The sequence below is a fragment of the Rhinolophus ferrumequinum genome, chromosome 19 (assembly GCF_004115265.2).
Source record: "Rhinolophus ferrumequinum isolate MPI-CBG mRhiFer1 chromosome 19, mRhiFer1_v1.p, whole genome shotgun sequence".
Lineage (NCBI taxonomy): Eukaryota > Metazoa > Chordata > Mammalia > Chiroptera > Rhinolophidae > Rhinolophus > Rhinolophus ferrumequinum.
The window spans coordinates 40,140,945-40,165,809 of NC_046302.1; the positions used below are offsets into that span (position 1 = coordinate 40,140,945).

The following is a 24,865-nucleotide window of genomic DNA, read 5'->3' on the forward strand; positions in this document are numbered from 1 at the left end:
GGAAGGAGACACCAAAGACTCAGCAACAGGCACCCAGGCCCCGGTTCCCAGTTTGCCATCACCATCCTAAGCCAAACAATAAATAATTGTTCACATGCATTTGAATTAAGTTTCCTAAAACACAGGATGGAGCAATCTTTCCTAAGCTACTTGGTTTAAGCCCACGTTGACTGTGGACTGAGCTAGGACTGCATTTTCAGGTTATATAGGTATTTTTGAAGTCTCGCCTCTGAGGCTACCATACATGGCAGGAAGGAAGAGGGGGGGAGAATTGTTCCTGGAGTGGCTGCTGCCCTACGTGCACTCCTGTCACCCAGACGAAACTCTACATGGATCTTCAAGACCTTGGCAGAGGAGTTGGCCTACTCTGGGTTGGTGGGACAGGTCTCTCCAAAAAGCATGACTCTGCACAGCCAAGAGATAGTGTTCCCTCAACCCCCTGCCCGCCCCCAAAACACATCAGTACTTATGTCTCCATTGCTTCCCACCTCCTTCCTTGAAATCGGAGGTGACACCTCTTTTGAAGTTTAAATAACTACAAGTGGTTGCTGGTCTCCACTTCCATATGGCTGAGGCCCATCCAGCTCCAAGCATTAATACATAAAAGGAGGACACTGAAGGATGGGTGACTAACCTAGAACTTGCAAGTAGATGCTCTTTCTTTCAACCCCTCCAAACCAGGAAGCTAAATGAAAGACACCTCCCTCCCCTGAAACCCCAGATGGAAGCTGCAAAGATGACAGCTCCTAACACATGCTTTTAATTACCAGTGATACCGTGAAAGCTCTGGGAGCAAATCCTTTCTATTTGCACCACCAAGCTGCACCTAGAAGCTTCCCGTCTTTGTCGAACCTCCCCAAGGTGGGTCTTCCTAGACCAGAACACAATCCAGCAGCAAAGGCCCTTCTGGAATCCTATCCTTTCAAAAGGCATCATAACCCAGAGAGCTTAACTCAGGCTGACAGTTACAACTCAAAACCAATCTGCAAACACTCCCCTGCCCCCAAAGTGCACATCCTCATGGAGAAGCTGCCCTGCTGTCCACCAACCCCACGTGACAGGGGCTCAAGCCTATATCCCAGAGCCTGCCTGTGGGCATCTGCCTGCTGATTCTGTCTGTGCATGGGACTATCTGTACGTCTGCAACAGCAGTGCACGCACGCGCGCACCCGTACAAAACACACACACACACACACACACACACAAAACCATGCACCAAGCAATCCATCTGTCTCAGAGAGCCGGCTGTCAGAAATGAAAGTACAATCTCCTGGAACCAAGTCACAGCCTTCTAAAAATGTGCCATTTTCCCAGACTGAGGAAACTTGCAGGGGTGGGGTATGTTCACTGAGAGTCCCGAAGGCCTGGGCCTGTCACCGGCCAGCCCCACGCTGCAAGGCTGGAATTCCAACCTGCAGCCAGCGGGCCAGCTCCCAGAGCTCCTACCACCTACTCCCCTTCCTCGCAGGAAAAGGAAGGGCCAGCCTTGGAGTCACCCCGGCATTTCAGGAGGGGGCATGCCTTTGAGCACACCCCCACCCCCACCGCTGAGGCCCCACATTTTCACATTCGGCTGTTTTTTCTTTCCCTTCTTCCTGTGCCAAGAGAATCAAGCCCTGGCTCCCGCTGCCGACCTGCCTCCCACCCTAAACTGAGCCCCATTCATTAAGCCCGCTCGCAGCCAGGGCAGGACAGGAAGGCAAACAGCACACAGGCCTGTGAAAGAGACACTCAGAGAGGTTATTTCAGGGGGGAGAACGGGGCAAATCCTTGTGGGCGCTTTCACCACTCCCCACGTTGATGCGCGCTTGCTCCGTTCCCCAAGGCAGGCTGCTGCCCTCCTCCAGCCTCTGCCAGCCCCTTCCCCTACCCAGCTCTGCCCTATTCAGCCACGCAGCCCCCAGTGGCCTCATCCTCTGCAAGGCCAACACACTCAGGCCACCCCCCATGGAAAGATCAACTTCTTGGAAAGGAGGAGGTTTGGGCTTTCTCCAATTTACAAAACCCTCTGCCCTGGACCTCGGCCACTACAATCATCTTTTGGGGGGCATTCTTGCTGCAAAGGGTGTAACCCTGGGTTTTCTCCATGCCCATCGCCTCCCCTCCAGATACCCCCAAACCACTGGCACCAATCCAAAACACAGTCTCTTCAATTTCCCCCCACGGTACATTATTAATAAACTGCTCCAACTCCGAACTGAAAGAAGAAAGAGCTCAAACTTTGAAGCCTTGGGAATTAGTAAATCAAGAGCTAAAATTCAAAACAAATGCTCTTTCATGTGGATGTGGAGGCCCCCTCCTTTTTTCTTTTTTGCAGTTTTGTTAAACCGCGGGATCCCTTCAGAGGCAAGCACTCTTTCCTAGTAGTTCCTCATTAATCTAAATGGTTGCAATTACCTTGGGGGGTGTGGGGGAGAGTTAATAATTGTTTTACCCCCCCCTTTCTTTCTAGGACTGGACAAAAAGCTTTTGGAACATAAAGCCCACCCATCTCAGAAGGGGCTGCATGGGGCCCTGTTGAGTGGGGCACAGAGTGTAGAGCTAGCCGGATATCGGCCCGGTGGCTCTGCCTGATGTCGTCATTTCCTCCAGCAGAGGAGACAGACAAGATGTTATCAATAAGACAAACCTTCCCAACAGCCCCCTTTCAAAACCTACCACTTCCCTTGCTTATTTCATGTGGTTCAGAGGGGCTGGGGCGCCTCCCTGCACACTCGGGATTTAAAAAATAAAACCATCTAACAACATCCTGAGTGTGTTATTTTGCCCAGACCCTTTCCTCTCCTTGGCCTTCTTTCTTTCAGGAACTCTCTCAGCCTTCGAAAGCAGAAAAGAGGCAGTTCACAGGTGGCTCCAGGTCCTCCATCCTCCACCGCTCTGGTCCACTCCCATCCTCGCGCTCCAAGCCCTCTCCCCTCTCTGGGTCCCTCTTTTTCCTGCCCAGTTCTCATTAGGAGCTTTGAGTAAACAATACCCTCTGTCTCAGATAACACTCAGAGTATATACTGCACAGAAATAAAAACAAACAAGGTCTCCCTAAAGACAGTCTCAGCAAGCTCAATTCCTGAAGAGGAGAGCCTGGGAGGGAACTGGCTGGGATGAACCGAGCCTGAGTGACGCTGGACCAATTAGTCACCCCCCCAGAAGACGGTGCACAACGGTCCCCCAAAGACACTTACAAGCTTCCATCTGAGCTGCCATGATCCTACACCAATGTCTCAAAAGCAAGAAACGACAAATGCCCAGAACTCTGCTGGAATTTCTTTTCGCCCCCTACCCCCGCCCCTCCCGTTACTTTCCTCTTGCTTTAGCTACTTCTTAGAAAATCCAGTGATGCATACATACTTGGGTGGGAAAAACAAGTAGAAACAGGATGTCTTTTGAAAAACAAGGAAACGCCTCCCACTTACAGTGCTAATGAGTTTCCCCAAGTTGGTCACTCTCTTCTCAAGTCCCATAGGGACAATGATGTTCATCCAACCCCATAACCCTCCAGCACTAAGGAAAACCTGGGTAGAGGTATTAGCGCCTACTGTCTGCAGGGCCCTGTGTCACTCTCGTCCCCAGAGGTGCACGACTGCATCCTGCACTAAGCTGGGTGGCAATTATGACTTGGAAAAGCATCAAGGATATCGACTCTGCACGTCCATCCTACACTTAGGCTCTGTCTTCAGCAAGTTCCTGAAAGGTGTATCCATCCCCTGTAAGGCACCCAATGAACAAAGAGCAAAAGGAAAAAGAAAAAAAAGAGCTGAAACCTGTGAATTACGGACGCCGAATGGAAACCACTTATGTCAGGCGCTGCTTAACAACCACCACGAAACAGAGCACACCCCCAGTCCCAAGGAGGAGCCCATTTCCGCATCTGTGAGGCGGTGTCCTGATACGTAAGAGACTTCAGAATGACCAGCTGAAGGGGCTCAGAGTCACCAAGGATGCATCCAGTTTAAGGCACAGAAAGGTGAGAATTCCAGACCAGCTGGGGTGACAGCAGGCCGCCCCCATCCCTCCAGTACCCAGTAATTTCAAGAGATCTTGAAATGACCAGGAAAATCCGAGCAAGCATCTTACCTGAAAGCCCCCCAGGGGCCAGATAATTCGTTCCCCCTGTTTCAGCGGAGGAAGGCACAGCATCTGGACAGTCTGCTGTGGATGTGAAAAGGGGAGAGAAAGAAATAAATACATAAAAACACCAAGATTAATTTTTAAGCACATTCTAAACACCATTAAAGAGAAACCACACATTGCAAACGGCTGCCTCCCAGCCACCAGGCTGATTATGAATGGGGCTGCGCAGGCCTTGCTGCTCGTCATCACACCACAGCACCTTGTCACTCGTCTGGGCAGCCAGTTAATCATTAGTCAAGTCAGGGTCGATCACAGACTGGCTGGAATTTCTCTTTTATTGCGAGTCCCCCATTGAGGAAACCAGGTAGTTCCCAAGGTCAAAGGAGGCCCAGGTTGTGACTCTCCACCCTGGCTGCTGTCTCCCCGCCATCTACCCCACACCCCACCCCCCGAAAAACCTAAGAGCAGAGCCTCTTTGCGTGGATCCAGTAGCCTCTGACATTCTCGTGGCCTTCACCTTTTAAAAGACAGACTTCCCAGTTTTTCAGGACTTTCTCAGGACAAGTGTTGAGCTAGAGAGACTTCTTTTTCCTTTTTAATTGAGGTATAACTAAGCATAGGAAAGCACACATATCTTAAGTACAACTCCATGCATTATCCTCATCTGCACACCTGTGTAGAGCCACTACCACATCAAGACAGAGAAAATTCTGGGCAAGGCTCCCAGCTGGAGGGGAAATGTTCTACCTGCTTCCAGTCCTAGTCCAAACTCTCCGTATCTCTGGAAACCTTCCCAGGCAACCTTAGACCTGCAAGGCTCCCTGCCCTCAGTTCCTATAAAATCTTTCTGGCACCCAGCACTTGGGAGTTTCCTCCTGCTGTCTTTCCCTGATCTTACACCTTCAGATCCGTCTGTCCTAACTATACTATAAGCTTCTCTTCACCGTCTTTGTCACCCACAGGTACTCAGCATAGCGACCTAAATGTTGATGAGGCAAATGACAAATCGGAGAAATAGACTGGACAACCGCCCTCCAAGCAATTAACACAAAAAATAATGCCCACGAACCACAACTCATTAGTCCCAGGAAACAAAAATACACAAGACCCCGTAAGTTTATTGTGCATCTGGCCAATGCCAAGCCTATGGAAATCCATAGAGAAAGGCTGGCTCAGGCAAGGAGCTTCCCCACTCTGCAACAAACACGCCAGGGTGGATGGTGCAAATTTCAGTCCTCCAACCCAAGCCACTTAGCAGGATGTCCCGAACCACTTGGCCAAAAGAAGCCAAGGAAAAGAGCATCCCAGAAGCGGTAGCCCGTGGGAACCCTTTAGTAGCACAGCAGCTGTCTCCATTCCCTGATAAAGGGAGGTTGAGGGGGGGCTGGGCCTGGTCTACACAGAGTCCCAAACCACCTCTGGGTTTCTACTGCCTGTCTCCGCAACTCTCTCTCTAATCCCTCTCTGGAAGTCGTTCTCTCTTAGGCTGGAAGAGCAACTTTTCAAGAACTCTTCTAAACAGGGGAGGGGGAAGCAGAGGAGTGGTAACAGGCAGAGAAGAAAGAAAAGATTGTATGTATGATCTCATTTTATCAGCATAAAGTATAATTCCTAACAGGAATATACAGCTTTACAGGATACACTTAATCAAATGGAAAACAATAGTGGAGACAGGAAATGGAGTTGCTTGTTAAATGGTGTGTACCCTGCACTTTCTAAACTACTTTGATGGCCTTTACCATGTTCTAGAGATAGGCTGCTACCTACTCCCAAAGGGAGGACACCCCCACATTAAAGATGACTTATCCATGGCCACTCCCCCCACTCAGCTTTGGCTGGCTGAATCCCAGGGCAAGGTGTGTTTCAAAGGAAGGGCCCGGCATCTCAGGGCAGAGCTGGGACCACATTCAGGGTGTCGGCCTGTCTCAGATCAAAGGTAAGGCAGCTCAGCACTGGCAACCACAAGCGGTTTTATGAAATGGTGCTCTGCCCTTCTGTAGGGCCTTTGATCTCAGGAGGGATTTACAAACATTAATTAGGCCTCTCTACCACCCTTGTGAAGTAGCAAAGTATACCTGTTCGACTGGCACCAAGGTAAACTGAGGCGTCATTGACTAGCCCAAGGGGCCACCCAGTGAGCTGGGCCATACCCAAGTGCCTGTCCCACAGCTCTCCCTCCCCAGGCCATCAGCGTCCTCGCTCTCTTCCCTGCAGCGAGTTGGGCTGAGCCAGTCTTCAGCATCCAGACTGGCCTCAAGTGACTGCTGGGTTTGTAAAGAAAGGTCAAAGAGGCCACACCTCCATCACTCACCCACAGCAAAGCTCAGCCAAGACAGATCTCTAAAGTCAGGGTCTCGGCTTCTGCCTGTGTTGCCCACTTCTCAGAGCCCAGTCTGACACACACAGAAGCTCGAGGTCATTCCTGGCTCCTATCCATGGCTAAACATGACCGAGCACCCAGTAAGTACTGGGTGCTGTGGGAGACTCATTCCCCTCTCTCAGCAGCAATACAGTCCTAGAAAACAGGCCTGGGGAGCAGCCAAGGAATGAGCTGTTGAGAGGGTACAAGGAAGGGAGCTGGGATCCCACTTCCCTGACCACGAGAATGGTTCTCAGAGAGCCTGGGTAGTCTTGTCAACTTAGTTCTGAGCTTCCTTTTAAATACTGTCTGGGACAGCGGAGCCAATGCCACCACTGCCACCAGCAGTATACCCCAAGTGACGCAGCGCTGCCCAAATCCACAACCCTGGTCACAGAAGGACAATCCACTGCATTGGAATGATCACATTTTTAGGCATGCAGAATGAATGAATGAATTAATGAATGAATGAATCACCTAATCTAACTCTTTGATCACCTGGATTTATAAAGAGGCCTAAAAAAGTTCAGAGTAGCCTGAGTGAAGAGGTAAAAGCAGGCAAGATGCCCAGACTTCTCAACTAGGCTTTGGAGGCTCCATCTGCCAAACGCACTGGCCAACTGGGTCCCCAGCTTAAGCAGGTGAGTGCACCCAGCAACAACCCCCTCCCCAGTCATTCTTCAACCCTTTTAGACCACGGGCTACAGAGGACAAAAGGAGCAGAGCCAACAGAACAAGCCCCCCCACCCTCCTCTCCATCAAGTGAGATCTAATTTCAAATAGCTCTTATTCCCTGTGCCATGGGGGTAGGGAGGGGGTCTTCCTGACTTCAGCTTGCCACAAGGCAGGCACAGCCTCCCTGCTCCTAGGTTCAGCCATATCTCATGCTCCTTCCCAGAAGAGCCTGCTGGCTTGGGGCCACCAAGCACCCAGGTCTACAAAGCTGAGGCCCTCACACAGGCTTTGCAGTGGAATGGTTTAAACTATAGCAAAATGGAGCTCCCGGTTTGGCTTTTAACCCTTGACTCCCTCCCAAAGGCTGCAGGGCCCTGCCCCGGTCCCCATGGACCCTTCCCAAGCTGGACACTTCACAGAAAGGGAGTCCCTTCGTTGTGTAACTGGTTAAGATTTTAACAGTCGATTTTAACATTGTAAAACCTTATGCCTAGTTCTCACCTAGTAACCCAAGACCAAAAATTCAACCTAGGGCTTAGAAACTTAAGAATGTAAGTGGCTGGTCTAAATTCTCCAGCCAAATACTCTCCTTCCACATATAAGGTGAGGAGAAAAACTTGGGGCAGCATCCCACTTGTGTATCTGACCTCAGACAGAGCCCCTAGCCACAGGACCCAGCCCCAGACTTGGGGGGTGAGGAGGGCTCTCCAGTCTCAGACCTTCCACGTGTCAGGACAGTTCAGTTCCTCCCCTGGGGGCTTCCCCATCACCACCCTGAAGTCCTTGAACATCTTGGCCTTTTTTCATTCCTTTTTTTCCTTTTTTTTTTTTTTTGCTTTGTTTTAAACAAAGGGTTTGGGTGAGTAACCAGCAGTTTGAGTTTCCGATTGGCAGGTTAATCACTTCCTATTGGCTCATCTAGAGAACTTCTCTCCCCCTTGGAAATGGCACATTCCTGTCTTTGTGGCTTCTCTGTTTACACACAGTTTGCTACCTAATGTCAACACTTGCTAATGAATAAATATATCACTCCACTCACTGAAAATGAGGTCCTGGCCTGGCAGAATGACTGCTTAAATCCCGTGAACAGATATTTATCCCAGCATCTTTGCAGGAAATCCAAGAGAATGTAAGCCTTCCCCTTCTATAATTTTAGGAGGTTTCTGGGAACATTTACCCCTATGCTCGTCTTCCCCCCCACCCCCCCCCCAGGTGACTCTATCTTTCTCTTTTAAGGAAAACCTCCAAATTTGAAGACTACAGAAAGAAAAACAAAAACAGGGCAGAGATGGCCCCTTGGAGAACTAAGCTCTTGAAAGAATTCTTGAGTCTTAAAGTCAAAAACGTAGTCAAGTTACTCTTTGAGAAAACAGAGCTTGGTAGTTTCAGTTAACATTTGTTACAAATACAGAGAGCTGGTTATCTCCTCATTAATGACCATTTATCTGGTGTTTTGTAAATCGAAAGCAAAATATCACATGCTTTGCAGGCCACTTATTAGACCGGCATCAGGCATCAGGCAAGCAGCAACGCCTTCCCAACTTGAGGGAGCGGTGGTGTCCCTGGAGGGCTGGGGGGGAGGGGGGGCTGTGGGCTTCGGTTACACTGTTCATTAAAGTATTTAATTTATGACAACACCCCAGCAGAACTTTTAATTAGTGGGGGGGAAAGCCCAACAGCCAAAACTCATGAGGCAGAAGGACCTGTAGAATTCCGAGAGCAAAAGGAGGCCCAACCCTTCACTTCTCCCAGAAGCTTGGCAAAAGAAAGTCACAAACATTGCATTTTTCAGGCACCAGCATACAAGGCACACAGTATCAAAGTTACAATCCCTACTTTTCAGCTAATGAATCTCCCACTGTAAGAAGGGGCTCCAGGACACAGGAGCCATCCATCCCTGTTGTTACCCCCACGTCCCAGTTTTGCTGCTCCTCCACCCCCCACCCCCACCAGCTCCATAGGGCGAGCCCCTGCACTGCCAGCCAGTTGAATGCAGACAACCGCAAGAGGATTGGTGCCAGTCTCAAATGAGCTTTTGCCCTGGCCCTGTGCCATCCGGTGACAAAGCAACAGGCAGGCAGAGCTATGCTAAAAACTTTCATAGCACCTACCAAGAATTCTGAGAAAACACGGGAGGAGTGCTGACTTGCAGGGGACACCAGGGCAGAGGTATTGCCTTTACTTCTTAAATTTTCTAACCTCTTACTCCAAGCCAAAGTCTTCTCTGCACCTTTAAAAACTGCCTTCCCTTCCCTGAAATTATCCACTCTTCCCACTGACTCCTCTGGCACTCACAAAGTCTCCGAATTTTCCCATCAACCTATCTTATTTGGTTCCCCAGACACTTCTGTGTGGGTCAAATTCCATGTGTTAAATCTGAGCCAACTTCGGTCATGGCGTGCAAATATATGAAAAAGGAACAAATTGTAAAATATATCTAGATAACGTTTTTGAGGGGGGAAAAACGTATATAATATAATCTCCAGCCACAAGAACAGAAAAATCTACCAAACTTCTAACAGAGGAAACCTATAATCACCTCCGCGAAAACCCAGCGCCTCCCCAAGAAGCCGCTGCCTGGGACAAAAAAAAATCCGCGTTCTAGAGGCTCCGTTTCTAACTTAAGAGAGGAAGGATATTTTTAAAATTATCTACTCACCAGTTGGTTTGAGAAAATCCATCGGGTATCTGGAGTAAGGAGGAGGGGGAGACTCTGGAATTAAAAAAGTAAGAAAAAATAAAGGCCGAGCCATGAGAAAGAGAGATAGAAACTTATGATAACAGAGGCATTCTTTTAGCCCAACTGTTTGTCTTAGCTGTGGGGGTTGGAGGCAGGGCCGCGAGGCGGTGATTGCCTTGATATTTAGCTGTCAGATAAACAAAAGAGGCCGCCTGGCGCCAGCCTCGGCGCTCCGCTCCTCCACGTCTGCGGCCGCCGCCGCCGCGCACAGTCTGCCCGGCAGGAAACTACCCGCTCGGCCGCGACTCAGCCAGGCCGCGCACTTCACCGTTTCCAAAGCCGGGGTCGACAGAGCCCCCCCTCCCCGTCCCCGAACTTGGGACTCCGCATCCACCGTCCTCCGCCTCCCCCCACCCGCCGCCGCGGCCCGCCCCCCAGGGGCGCAATTCATCTCCGCTCCCCGCGGCTCGGGTCTGCACCCGCGCGGGGAATGCAGCGCTCCGCTTTCCCAGCCCACCCGGGAGACGCGCCCCAAAATGCGCTGGTAACTTGGGAGGATCTCTGGGCATCCCGGGTGCAGGCGCGCGCGCGCGCGCGCGCACACACACACACACACACACACACACCCGCACCGCACACAGACGTAGAGAAAAGAGAAGCCATGGAAGAGGCTGGATAGACACAGAGAAGGAGACTGGGGTCTCAGTCCAGGCCCCAGCGCAGTTAGGGGCAGCACCGTCACGGAGGCGCTGCAGGCAGACCACCCTAAGGTCACTTCTGTGCTTTCCTGTGCTAGAGGAAAGGAAAAGTAGGGGACATCCAACTTCCCGACTCCTTGTTCTTTACAGAGTTCAGACTAGATACCCAGTTCATCCTCCCATCCTAACCTAACCCAAATCCCCAAAGCTGCGCAGCCAGGGCAGTATCCGGGCCACTTGTGCCCTACGTGACTCTCCTTATTTACTAAAGGAGCAGAGACTTCCCAGCCTTTACAACTCGCTTCTCCCAGCCTTCCTTGGCGGGCCTGGAGCGAATCCAACTCGGCCACACACCTCAACGCCTTTCCGGGTTCGGGGGAGGCGTGACCCCTACTTCTCTGTGCACCCCCTAGCTGATCCGGAAATGAGGGCGTCTAATTTTTAACCGCGTGTCTGCAGAACGTGCATGAACATTGCTTATAGCCCCCCTCCAGGCAACAGAAGAGAAAAAAATGGAAGGGAACCCCCAGGGAATGCCCTTCCAGTTTCCCCGTGTTCCTTCTCTACTTTAGTCCCCAAGTCTCCTCCCAGGAAAGACTGTACACTCCCCTCCGGAGAGGTGGCTGCACAAACACACAGCCCACGGGGCTTTTCTTCCCCCACTTTGAGCGCCAGGGGGAGGGGAGGGTGGGCGCAGAACAACTTCTTACCTAGTTCGCAGAGTCGGCTAAGGTGATGGGGGTTGCAGCACACCAGCTCGGGGTTGATCTTCCCGTAAGATTCACAGCAACACAGCCTCTTGACTTCCGAGGAATGCCTGAGATCCGGCCACCTGAACACTTTGCACAGCAGGAGGGGGAGCGAGTAGGACGCGGGCGGCTGGGCGGGCTGCGAGCCGGCGGGCGCCCCCAGGCCCAGTCTGCAGTCCAGGCGGCCGGGCAGCAAGAGGCACGCGGTGCGCGTACCGCCGCGGGACTCCACGGCCTGGAGCAGCAGCTCCAGCTGCCGTTCCTTCAGTTTCTTGAGCACCGAATGCGTGAGCGCCTTCAGATCTGCCTCGGCGCCCCCGGCCGCGCCGGTGCCCGCGGCTGGGGGATGGGGATGGTGGTGACCTTTGGCACCTCGGACCGCTTTGCCCAGGCAGCAGCCAGCCCTGCCTGCGCCGCCGCCACCGACCCCATGCGCCCTGCCGTCTGTCGCCCCTTCTCCCCGCAGCTCGCCGCCTCCTCCTCCGCCTCCCCCCGCGCCCTCCTCCTCGTCCTCGCCGCCGGGCGCACGGCTCCTCCAGAGACGCCGGACGAGCGCAGATCGTTTGGTCCTGAACATGCGGGGCGAGGAGGCGAGGAGAAAAGTCGTTTGCCGGCTAAGGAGCGAACATGACCTCCGCACACCATGAAGAAGTCGGGCGCCGAGTTGGGGCAGCAGGCGCAGGCGACAACAGCAGCAGCAGGGGCCCGGGCAGGAGCGGCGGCGGCCCGAGGGGCGCTCCGTGGCATGCGCCAGTCTCCCGGAGGCCGGGGCGCGCACGGGGGCCCGGAGGCGCCCGCCGGAGCTCGGGGGCCTGCGCTCCGGCTGCCCCACCCCGCGCCGCCCGCGCCGTGCGCGGCTCTCGGGCCCCGGCGCACCCCGGAGGAACGCGGCTGCCGCTTCCCTGGGGGCGACGAAGCCTGCCCGGGCCGGCGCCTCCCAAAAAAGAGGCCCCCCCGCAGCGGCTTCCAAGTGTCGGGCTCGCCAGCCTCAGCTTCCTACATGGAAGATCCGCGGGGGCAAAAACGAAAGGCGTTCGGCTGGGCTGGAAGGAGGAAAAACCCTCTTTCCCCCTTGCTAAGCAACTTAATTTGGGGGTGGGGAGAAGCAAGCAATTAAAAAAAAAGGGAGGCACGCGATTTATTTTTTTCCTCTATATCCTTAGTAACCAGATCTCGAATTCCGTGCACAAGAAGACTCGGGGGAGGGGGCCGAGTGGACTTCAACCCGCATGAGATGTCTGGCGAAATAAGGAGGCTCTCTCAAAATTTAAGAACCAAATATGCAAAGCCCAAAAATGAAAACCACCACCTCCTCACACCCTGGAGGTCGGGGGCCGTCCGGTAGAAGCTGGGGTTTAAAAAAAAATGTTTACAAAGTAGAACAAGACGTTTGAAGGGTGGAAAAAACGTATCCACGAGTTACATCCCCCTTTATTCCTTGCAGATCCCCGCTGATCTTCCTCTCCTTTTCTTCTGCCCCCCCCAAAAAAGAAAATCGTATATATTTTTAATCCACAGAAAGCTTTGGCTAGGCTGCTTCAAGTCTCCGCATCTGGGTGTTTTAGGGGAGTCTCTGGTCTTTCCTCCTGCGCTCCCTAGGGCTCCGGTCCTCGGCGGGGACTTCCTCGGGGCTGGCGGGGGCGCAGGGGCAGAAGATGCTGCGGCGGCTGCGCCCGGCAGGGCTGACAGCGCGGGGGAGGGCGGCGCGGCGGCAGCGGGCCCCAAGCGGGTCGCGCGCTCTCGCCCTCTTGGGCGCAAGCTGCTAGCTAGTGCGGGGGCCGCCGGCGCCCCCTCCCCTGGCCGCGGCTGGCTGCCGGGGCTCCCCGTATGGGCTACTCGCCCCGACCCCGCTGCGGCGGCAGGAGGCCCTGGTGTCCTCACGCCGCCTCCGCCTCCGAGACTCTCCTCGTCGCGCCCGGGAGCTTCCTTGTCCCCCGTCCGCCCTCTCCTGGCGCTCGGGTCCTTCGGCCGCCTCCGGGGGCTCGCCGCGCAGCACTCAGGGGCTCCGGGGCCGAGCTCTCGGCAGCTCGGCGCCGGCAGGCTGGCTCTGTCTCCCGCAGCTCTCTCCCGCTCGGCGAGCGGACCGAGCACGGCGCCCGGCTGGCTCGGCTGGCGCGGCTCGAGGACGGCTCCTCCGTGAGCCGAGAGAGCGAGCGAGTGTGCCCCGGGCTCGTCGCCTCCCGCAAGGCCTCCCGCCCCCGCCCCCTTCCCTCCCCCTTCCTCCCCTTCCCTCCCCCGCCCCCAGCCGCCGCCGCCGCCTCCTCCTCCTCCCTCCCCCCCCCCCGCGGGCCCTCTGCTCTGCTGGTTCCACTGCGCAGTGGCGCGCCCGGCTCCGGCCTCGTCACGTGGCCGTCTAGACACCCTGTCGCTTTAAAAAAAAAAAAGCGATTGTGTTTCGCAAACAACAGATCGGGTTTCTAAAAGCTATTTCTTCCCCCCACCCCTTGCCCTCGCCACCCCCTCCCAAGTCTGCAGGGAGGGGGGACTATAGGTGGGGGGGGCGAATAAAGGTGGGGAGCAAAAAAGCTCCCAGAATCGGCTGAGAACTGGCCGGATCAGAGGGGAAATGGGAAGCCCCGAGAGCACCCAGCGGGCATCGCCGGCGAGTTTTGGAGCGGAACAAGCCGGTCGGTGGCCCGATTTAGACCCAGCTGGTGGAGCTTCGCGGTGGCTGTCCCACGCGCTCACCCTAGCGCTTCCATTCATTCGTTTTGTTTTAAAGGCCTTGGCGGCGGATCCCTTGGCCGCGCGGGAGGGAACGGGAAGGACAGCGCTGTCTCGATTTGAAAGACATTTACACCGGACTGGACGGAGGCCCTGGGAGGTGTGCACTGGAGGGAACAGCCGGGCTGCTGAGGGCTGGAAGGCGGCGCGAATGTGACCTCAGCGGCGGCCGCGCGCTCCCTCCCGCCCTCTCCCGCTCCGGGCTCGGGTTTCTAGGACTGCCTGGAGAAGTGTGTCTTGTGCGCTGCTCTGGAATGCATTTGGCCGGCTGACGAGCTGCAAGGGGCAGCATCCTGGCGGGAGGAGGCGGGGGTCGCCCGCCCGCCGCCGGCAGGTTTCCTCTGGAGCCCGGAAGACCTCAGCCACCCCGCCTCTCGGCCGGGGAAGGTTACCTTTGGAGTAAACCTGCCTAGCATATGCATATGCATACCGGGCCTGTTTCCGCGCCCAGATCGGCCCCGTGTCTTTCAAGGTGCTTAGGTCAGAGAGTTTATCCCCTGACCCCAGGTTTGAGAGAAGCATAGACCCGCTGGCAGATAACTGCAGGGAAATGGGTTAAGCATTGGTAAGGCAAAGGACAAGAAGAAGCGTTTACTTAGTGAAAGCAGATGGTACCGAGAAATGTAAATTTAAACGTATAGGCATCAGTATTGATGAGGACACTAGTTGGCATGGTGATCTAAACTCACATCTTATTCAGTGAAATAAGATTTTTTAAAAAAAGTCATTTAGAATTTTGCGATCGGGAGGACAATGAAACTCATTGGGGGAATTTAATGAATCTTTAGAAAAGGTGAAATGCACTATTTTAATTTTCCTAGCTAAATTATACGTTCTTAAAAGGAAAAGACAGATGAATCTTAGCTTTATAGCTCAGCCCCGTCTCTTCCAGCAACTTAAAGGTGTCTGACATGCAGTAGATGCTCAATAAATATTTAGGAATCAACAGAGTTGAATGGAACTTAAAGGGGCATTTGGACCGCTCACCTCAAGCCCACCAAAAGCACCTTTGGAGAAATAAATGAGAGAAAATCAGGAACAATGGTTACATGACCATCTCCAGGCAAGGGGGTCCTGAAGCTCATTGACCTAAAAGATGCCAAACAGTGCAGAAATGTGTTGAAGGACAGGGAAGAAGTTGGCGCTTTCAACATTATTTTGTAAGGCCATATAGGCTGCAATTGTATAAAATCATAATTTTGTTACAAATAAAAATGTTTATTCACCCCAATAAATTTAAAAAAAAATGTTTATTGAAAAGGGCATTGAAACTTCGTGTGTGTGTGTGTGTGTGTGTGTGTGTGTGTAACTTTCTAAAGAGGCAACCTGTAAAGATAGCAGCCCAGAAAGCCCAAGAGAAAATGGAGGATGGGGAGATTTGGTTGTGGGTGATCCCATCAGCATAGGCAGGGAAAGATGGAAGACACAGAAATGGGATTTTTGAGGTGTCTGGAAAATGTATAATTTTAGAAAAGCTTACAAGTCAGACTAGAAGTCAGAAAATCTGAATCCTGTCTAGGGCTCTGCGACTCACTGGTTAAATAGCTTGCATGAGTGTTGATCCTCACATTAGGAGAGCACTTGGCAGGGTTTAAAAAGCTTTCTGGACAAGTTTCCTGCCCTCTCAGGGTCCCATTCCCTCTCTGTGCTCCAGGCCTCACTAGAAGATCTTAACTTTAAAAAAAAAAAAAAAAATTATATTGGGGGACAATGTGTTTCTTCAGGGCCCATCAGCTCCAAGTCGTTGTCCTTCAATCTAGTTGTGGAAGGAAGATCTTTGATTTTTAAGAGAGGCTAGGCCAGGCTGCAAAGTGACAGGAAGGACTTAAATAAACAGAGAAAGCAAATGTCATCATTTGAAGTAAGCCTTCTTGGCTAAATGGAGAACCTAAAGACTTGGAAATCTGGCCAATGGTGCTGACACCCTGTGATGAGAGGCCAGAGCATACACAGGGCAGGTAGGTTTAATGGGTGTTTCAGGAGTTGAATCTGACGTCACAGCTTGTCTGGGTGGAACATGCATACACTTGCAGAGATATGTTCCCATACAGTGTAATTGTGGGTGTTTTAATTCAGGCGTCACCCCTATCTTGCCCTCTCTACACAGCTTTCCTCCTCCATTTTACTGCCCTAAGTGGATGATGGGCAAGTAGCTACAATGGTTGGTGCTGCTTTATTAGCTCCCTGGCATTCCCTGAATCAGTTAATATCCCAAGCCTTCCTGAGAGCCGGCCCCACCCCGTCACATTCTTATTCCTTTCCAAGAAAGAAGCTGGGCTGTAGAGGAACTCCTGGCTGGCTGGTGTGCCTAGAAAGGGAGTTCCTTTCCTTTCCACAGGTCCAAATGAGACTAACAAGCACCCCATTTCAAAATATTCTGATCCTTTAGAAAAAAAAGAAAAAGTTTAGGAGTTCACCAAACTATTGTGAATGAGTTTGATTCTAATCATTTGCTGGCAGGGAATATGGAATAAAATATCTCATTTGCAGTTGTTTATTTCCTGTTGTGGCTTCTATTTTCATCTTTTAGTCACTTTGGTGATAGATATCAAACCGTAATCATGGTGCAGCCACAAGTCATGGAGACCAAAATAACTTGCAGCAGAGTTATGACAAACCAGGATGGAGTCAGCTCAAGACCTGGCTACTTAATCACTGGCCCTTGGCAGTGATCACAGCCCCTGAGGACTGCAGGGGCTGCCACTTGACTGACCGCTGGCTAAGCATCTAGAGGAGAAAGGAAGCCAGAGGGAAATTACTCCAAGCCCCGGGTCTTGAGCAGTCAGGGCCCCAGAGTGCACAGGAGGTAGAGGAGAAGCAGGTGAACCCTACACAACGGCCAGGGGGAGACTGACTTGAGAGAGAAAGAGGAAAGCGAACAAGAGAATTTACAAAACTCTCCATACTTACAAGCAACCCTAAGCAAAAGCCAAAAAAAAAAAAAAAAAAAATCACTCCTGTCCAGGGAAGACAGGATTTTTCCTTTCAGTGCTTTTCTCGATTTCAGTGGTTCCTGGAAGAGAAGGGCAGAGAGGTGCATATAGGTGTGTATTGGTAGGGCCCAGGGCAGGGGTGAGGCAGGGATAAGGATTTTTCCTTGCAGAAACAACTGAAGAGGCCAAAATAGTGTTGGAAAATATCAACATTTCTTGCACAACCATCCCCTGAAAAATGTGTGAATGACACCTAAGCCCTCCTGAACTGGCAGCCACACAAATAGAAGCGACGATTCATGAAAGGAAGATGGGCATGAGTAAGGCCGATGTGACAATCGGCACCTCTTGGCTTATCTTAGAAGAACAAGAACATAAGTGAATGAAAAATGCATCTAATTCACAATCAAATAGAGATGCTATAAGCCCTGACTCATCAAATATTCTTGTGTTACAGACATGCTGTCAACTGATCCATAACATTTGCCAGGTGGCTGTCCGTTATGCTCAGCTAGGTCCTGGGGACTCTGGGAGGAAGAGGCAGAATGAAACGAATGTTGTTTATGGAGGAGACATGAGAAACATCCAGAAAAAGTGAAGCTCAAGGACAACAGAGACATTCAAGTATACAGGCACATTAGACGTGGCTTCTTCTTGGGAGGAGCATTAGCTAGCTACAGCACAGAGCTGGGAGGGAAACTTCTCTGTATATGACTTTCTGTACCTTTTGAGTTTTGCACCAGGTGAATGTATTACTTATTCCACAATATATAGATTGAAAGATAATTTTTTTAAATCTCTGGCCTGTTTTTCTCATTGCTTGAAATTCACTCTTCTGATGTCTTGTAAAAAAGGATGGGGTTGGCGAGGTCCCCACATGGAAGTGAGGCTGTAGACAGCTTCTCTCTGTGGGGCAGTTACTACAGGAAGGCCGATGACAAGAGAGGCCAGTGTGTCATCCCAGACAGCAAGGGTGGAGGCTGCCTCGTCATGACCCTGGCAAGAGTCAGTGAGGAAACACGCCAGTTCTAATCTAAAGTCATTCTAGATATCAATCAGGTGCAAGTCCTAACCCGGGAGGGACAGCCTCATAAATACTGATGTCGGGACCACAGAGCCACAGGAAGGGGCCTGCCTGATCTAAGAAAATGAGAGCTTTGCTTTTCGGAACAGAAATGTGTTCACATGATTCTCAATCCATTTAGCCAGCCCCGATTCAAGATGTGGTGCCAGACCAGGCAAGACCTCTGGGGAATATAAAAGTGGTATTAAATGGCCTCTGCCCTCAAGAAGTGCATAATCTTAGACAGGCCTAGAAATATGAAAACAACCTTAACCCTTACAAAAGTCATCAGTGCTACCCTGATGGCAAGAATGGAGGCACTTGCTTAGCAGAACAGAACAGAAAGGGATTTTGTCTGTCTGGGAGGGGGTCTCAAATCGTAACCCAAAGGAAGAAATATTTGGGATTAAATTAGCTGAGTTGACTAACCAGGCAGAGGGGCTCATGGTCGAATGGATGAAAGAAAGGAAAGAAATGTAATTTTCTGTTAACTTCATGCTCTCTTCAAAACCCAAGCCATGCTTGTCATTTAAATATACATCTATAAACACTCCTAAGCCTCAGGAAGTCAGTGATGGAGGTGAGGCCCCTACAATGGGTGTTCTGGGAGATCTTCTCCCTCAGAATGAAGTTTTCTTTGTAGAAAGAAATTGCAGGAACAACACTCTCTCATCTATAGTTACAGAAAAGCTTCTCAAATAACCCAGGAAATCTCCATGATCTCCATTCCTCAAATCAACAGTCAAGCCTCACTTGTGTCAAACTGGTTCATGTCAGGAAATGGTGCCAGTTTTAACACAAGCAGAAGGCAGTGCCTTCAGCAGTGAAATTGGCCTATGAAGGCTCAGGGATGGGGGTACTTAGGCAATGTTCTCAAATGCCAATAACAAAAAAAATATTATTCGCCATTGCAGTATATATAGACAGACACACACACCATTTGGGTGATTCCCACAGGCATTAAAAAAATTATTTTAAAGACAGCAAAAGAAATAAAATGTTGAGCCTACATCAGAGGCCCCCTGACGAACCCTGGTGTTATTTCTTACTGTCCCTGCTGTAGGGAGTCTTCCTTCAAATCCCACCACACTCAACAGATTCCAAGCTCCTGGTCATGGTGGACTAGTGACTTAACGTTAGCTGTTTTCTGATTTTTTACCCTATTTTTCTCTTTCCCATTCCCCTGCCAAAAGTCATCAAAGGATAACTGGCGCTCAGTTCTGTCTAGGAAGTGCCGGTTAGGATCTGAGTGACAAAACATCGAGTACAGTGATGAATCAGAACTGGAGGAGTCTGCAGTCTGCAGGAGTGAGTGATGTTTCAACTGGAGGAGAGAAAAAGAGTCCGCGGCGACCACACACCCCGCCCCTGGCACGTTCTGGGACGCGCGGAGGGCGCCCAGCCTGTGACTGATGGTCAAAGCATTTCTACCGGTGAGGACCTGGCGGAGGGGAAGAAACCCTCCGCCCAGTTTTAGGATTAAATATACTTTTCTGCCCTTCCTCGCTGTGAGGCCTTAGGGAAGCCTGTTTCCGTAGTCTGTCTGCCTTCCTCAGGCAACAAACACTGAATTAACAACATCTTGTGTGTGCCAGACCCGAGGTGAGTCTCAGAAAACAAAGCCCTCACCAGGGGTTGCGGGACGAGGCGGCAACACTCCGAGAGCACCAGCCCTGTGTAAACTAAGGGGTATACACATGCTAATGGTCACGATTATCATGGATTCTGAGGTAGGAGCCCCCAATAAGATAATTTTGACTCACCTTCCCAGCCTAGGAAATGAATTTTTAGAGGTGATAAGTGTCCAAGCGATAGGGTGATGAAGAAGGAAGCTATTTTTTCTAGCGTCTGGGACTTGGTGTGCCTTTTCCTAGAACCAGTATCAAGGAAGTAAGACCAGCATCAAGGTGTAAAAAACAAGTAAGCCCAGGAAATCTTTCTCTTACACCGAGAGGGGGATAAGTGAGACACAATAAAAAGTTCTTCTAGTCCTTTTCTGGCATTACTACGAGTCATAAATATTTTCCTATGTCCTAGAAATAAATACCTCTGTTGATAATTATGACAAGTGAGGAGGACATGAGGAGAGACCCACGAGGAAGGAGAGACCGAGCGGCCGACTGCTGCCCTGCCGAGTTCAGTCTGGGTCCCCCCTCAACTCCGAAACATGTATTTTGAAGGCTTTCAAGGGCAGTGGAATATGATGTTATTTATCGTTCCTTGAGTCTGGTAGACCAATAAGAGAAGATAAGGAAAACTACTAGAAGGGATTTTCAAAGGTTACATAGACCACAGATTACTCATTTCCACTCCAAATCCTGGACCCTGTCATCCACGGGCAAGTTTGCATCATGTCGTGCATTTTTTCAAATGCTTAGTTATTCAGTACTTTTAGTTTTCTTTTGCCATTTTATTGATTTTTGCATAGACGAAACGTGCATAATGGTCCAAAAAGGCATGAAGAGAAAGGTAAGGCCTCCCAACCCTCACTCCTCTGTGTGTGTGTGGGGGGGGGGGGGCATTACAGCCAGAGATGCAGAAAGGGGGTCAAGTTAAAAGTCTCACCTCAGCTTTAAACTCTAGTCTCACATATCCACCTGCCTATTTAACACCTCCTCTCGGACCTCTCAAAGGTACCTTAGGCTCATTATGACCCAAACAGGGTATCTTCCTCCCAGCTCTGCTTCTTAGGCAGAGATCCAAACTCAGAACGTCTGGGAGTCAGAAACGAAGGTGCATCCTGGACAGCAACCTCTTTCTTCCCCATCTCATATCCAAACCAGCCCTCACATCCTGTCAGTTTTACCTGTGAGACGCCTCTCAGCCCCTCTGCGTTTCTCCAGGTCCACCCACCTAGCTGCACCCACCACAAGCCACCAGCCTTTCTTTGGTGACCGACACACACAGCGCTTTCCTCACTTCTGCTCTTGCCTCACTCCACCAGTCAGTCCCCTCTGCTGAGCTTGGTCTCCGTTCTGGTCTGACTGCATCACCACCCAAAAGTCTTGCTACCGCCCTTTGAACAAAGACAAATTCCCTTCCTTGGCCTACAAAGCCCTGACTGGCTTGGCACCTGCTCCCTACCCTCGTTGGTGTCATCACCTCAGTCCCTTCCTTCCACCCCTGAAATTTCACCTTACTCCTTCTGTCCCACAGCCGGTCCTCTGGGCTCCCAATCCTTAGATCAGGTCACCCCACCCCCACCATTATGCACCTTCAGAGCCCCAGGCATCTCCTTTTTGTAGCATTTATAACTTTAAATTTTACATTTAATTGCAATTCCTTGATTCATGTCTGTCCCCCAACCCCCACCTGTAAACCCCATGAGGGCAGGGAGTACGTGTTACAGTCCATCAGGCGCTGTGACTGGCTCGGAGTAAGCACACAACCAATATCAACTGAATACATGACTGTTCGACCAACTGAAAAAAAGGAATAAATCCTTTATTCTGAGATGATGTCCTCTCTTGTTCGGGAATGAATGTGCCCTAATTTTTATGAAATGATGATAATAGATGGTATTTCTTTACAGACTTATTCAGCAAAATTAAATGTTGGTAATTGAATTGTGGGTTCCTCAGTTGAAAACCCTAAAGATGACAAACCACTGCTTGAAGTCCAAGGATAGACTCAAACAGAGAGAGACCTAAATACCTTACTGAGGAATAAGGTGCCCAAACGTTGAGGGGACTTGGTTAAAACTCTCCTAATTACTTCTGATTCAGCACCCTCCCCTTTCTGTCCCTTTCCTGTATGAGGATTTTCACACGCATTCTCTCATGCGGGGCTCCTTGAAGATGGAGAGAAAATTCTCTGAGGTCACCCAGCTGGATAGTAGCACCTTCAGGTCCAGAACTCATCTATCCTTCCATTCACACATCTCTACACCCAGGAATGCTCAGTTGTCCTAAATATCTAAAAGACAACATAGCAAATATACAGGTAAAAAGAAACAGAAAACAAAACAAAACAAAACAAAAAACAGTCCAGCTCTCCCTGGCTGGCTGACCCTGGCTGTTCTGCACAGAGTAGGTGTTTTGTGAGTGAATGAATGAATGAATGATTGGTCACGGACCTCCCTTCTGGGACTCAAACAGCACTTCATGATCTATTCACAGGATCACCTTTCACAATCTCCAGAGTCCTGTCACCCTGACTACACTGTGGCCCAGGCAAGCAGGGACCATTCCTCATTTCTCCTGCACCCCAACTATGTGATAAGCATTGATCTAGGCACATAGTCTCTCCTTTAGGGAGTCTGCATTCAAGGGGGAGACTGAAAACAACTTAGTAAACAGATACTTAAAAAAATATAATTGCACACAGTTACAAGAGCTCTGGAAAACATGAAGTAAAATGAGAGACTCGGATTGGTGTGCAGGGCTAAGAATGGCTGAGTTAGATCTGGGATCAGGGAAGGCCTGTCCGGGAAGAAGAAAAGATCGGGTAGGACCCTTCTAGGAAAGGGAAACAGCCAGGGCCTGGGCCCAAGACATGTGAACTGGAATGTTAGAGGAACAGCATGGGCTGAGGGATTGGAATTGAGGAAAAGAGAACTCTTGAGCGGCTGGATCATGCAGTGCCTCCCAGTGTCCACGTTTGTTAAATGGAATGTGCTGGCAAACCCAAGATAAGGGGGGCACCTACATCAGGGGAAGCTCCCCAGCAGTGGAGCCAAAAGTGTTGTGTTCAGGCACCGTTAGCTTTGTCACCAGGACCGGGATTTCCCCATGGACAAATGCAGATAATCATACTAACCAACATGACATTAAATGAGATGATGTACGTGACAGAGCCGTAGAAATGGAACTACAGAATCGTGGTGTAGGAAGAAACTCCAATCAGGCATTTCTGAACCCAGCACAGAATAATTCTTTGGTATCCAAACCCTAGGAGTGTTTACTTACACAGGCTGGTGGACCAGTAAGCCTTTCATTTGTGGCCTCACTTCTGGATGTATTCGTATAGTAAATGTACTAGTATTTCGTGGCTATATATACAAATACAGAGGGTGCCAAAAAAAAAAAATCTATACACATTTTAAGAAAGGAAAAAGCTGTATTGAAATTGTAATGCTCAATATCTACCGATAACAAAAGATGAATACGAGTCACGTTTGACTTCTGCAATTACGAGAGGGGCTGAAAGTGGCTACCATCAGGGTAATTTTAATACAGTTTTCCTTTCTTAAAATGTGTGTACATTTTTTTGGCCCCCTCTGTAGATAGCTCAAGTCCATTCCTCGTTTTCTTCTTGAATGAAGGGGTCACATGCTGAACAATGGGATAATGAAGATGCTGAAGGACCTCTCTAATACTAAAATAATCCAGAATCGATCATTTGTTGAAAACTGATCATTTTGTCTAAAATCTTAAAACAAAAAACAAAATACAAAAAAGAAACATGCCAGAAGAGGCCTTGGAAGGCAGGTATAAGCAGGCTTGTGAAAGCCTTCGGGGCCTCACCTGTTGGCTGGGTTCTGACCACCTTCCGCATGTGCTCTTCGCACCTGATGCAAAGAGAGGGTGGTCACCGCCCTTGGGTGGGGTCAGCGCTCCCGTCTCCCCTCCTAGCATCCTCCTACCCGGGTTTTTGTCTCTCCCGTGGCCCTGGGCTCCAGGGGGCACCAGCTCTGTCTCTGGGAGCCACTTGGGCCCTGAACTGGGGAGAGGCTTCGATAATGCCTTCCTGCCAGCAGAATCCAAATAGATGTCTGCTGGTTCTCTGTCACGGCAGAGACACTTAACGGGCACCTACTCCATGAGTAGCAAATCCCTCAGGATGCCAAAGGAGTGGGCACACCCATTCCATTTCCCGCCCACCTCCCTCCACACCCCACGAATCACACATGCCCTTCACCCGAGCCAGCTGTCTCCCAATATCCTCCATTGGCGTGAGAGGTCTAGAAATAGAGGAGGGACAGAGTAAATCCCAGCCCAGCTAGGAAGACCCAGGTCCCAGCAGGGATTCAACAAATGTGTGTTCTCCTTTCTCCTCTCTGGGTGATTGATAGGAGCCCCAAGGGTACTTAAATCTTTCAAGAGAATGGCTCCATTCCTTCAGGATTTCACTATCTTCTCTGCTTGGACATAACCTTCCAGCCCAACACTCAATCTCTCATGGAATATTCTTGACGCTTTAAAGGATCTGGCCAGCACATCAGCCGATGTGGCTGCATTCTTTAATATTTATTGAGTGTCCCTATTAGGTGCCTGGCAAGCACAGTGTGTTGTGTGTGGCTAAAATATCTATTCCCTTTCCTCTCCAAGAAAGTACATTCCTGGACAACCCAAGAATGCTGACATATCAAGTAGAGGAACAGCACACTCTAGGAACAGCAAGATTGAGGTGGGAGTTAGTAAGAGGACAGAGGCAGTCCACAAGGGTCAGGAGATAGGAGCTTCAGTCCTGGAATCCCAAAATGGCTGTGCCACCTCTAGCAGGTAGCGTAACTTCTCTGAATCTGTGACAAATGTGATTGACAATATCACCCTGCTTGCCTCCTGGGGCTGCGGATGTTGTAGAAACCAGGTGAGATCATGTAAGTGACGCCCTTTGAAAAGTTTAATATGCTATATGAATTCCAGATGTTTCCTCCCAAATAAAATCTTCTGTGCCTTTCCTGGTAGGTACAAAAATTGAATCAGGTTTAAAAGAATGGAACCCTGGAAGGTCAAAATCAGACAAACACCAGTTATGGCATGAGTTTAGATTCTACGGCTCTGATCCAAACTGGACGAGCAACTTTACCCTTTGATATTACTAAACATGCTCATCTTCACTTCTATGTATGTATATGTGTGTTACACACACACACACACATTAAGAGGGAGGAAGGGTGTCCTTTGAGAATCCCTTTGCAGTAACTTGATCCTGCATATTGGCAGGAGCAGAAAACTCTATATAGGTGCAACAT

At 50.4% G+C, this 24,865-nt stretch overlaps 1 protein-coding gene across 2 annotated transcripts in view; it reads right to left on the minus strand.

Annotated features, from left to right (window-relative positions):
• Positions 1-12,086, minus strand: part of SMAD7 (SMAD family member 7) — a 29,654-nt gene extending 17,568 nt beyond the window's left edge. The window contains exons 1-3 of one of the 2 annotated variants that reach the window (XM_033087452.1): positions 11,191-12,086; positions 9,762-9,815; positions 4,072-4,143 (exon numbers count right to left, since the gene is read on the minus strand). In XM_033087452.1, the coding sequence (XP_032943343.1) occupies positions 4,072-4,143; positions 9,762-9,815; positions 11,191-11,806 (742 nt within the window). In that variant the 5' untranslated portion in view covers positions 11,807-12,086. Of the gene's footprint in view, positions 1-4,071; positions 4,147-9,761; positions 9,816-11,190 lie in introns of both variants that reach the window. The other variant, XM_033087451.1, reaches the window with a different exon arrangement.
• Between the last annotated feature and the right edge of the window lie 12,779 nt (positions 12,087-24,865).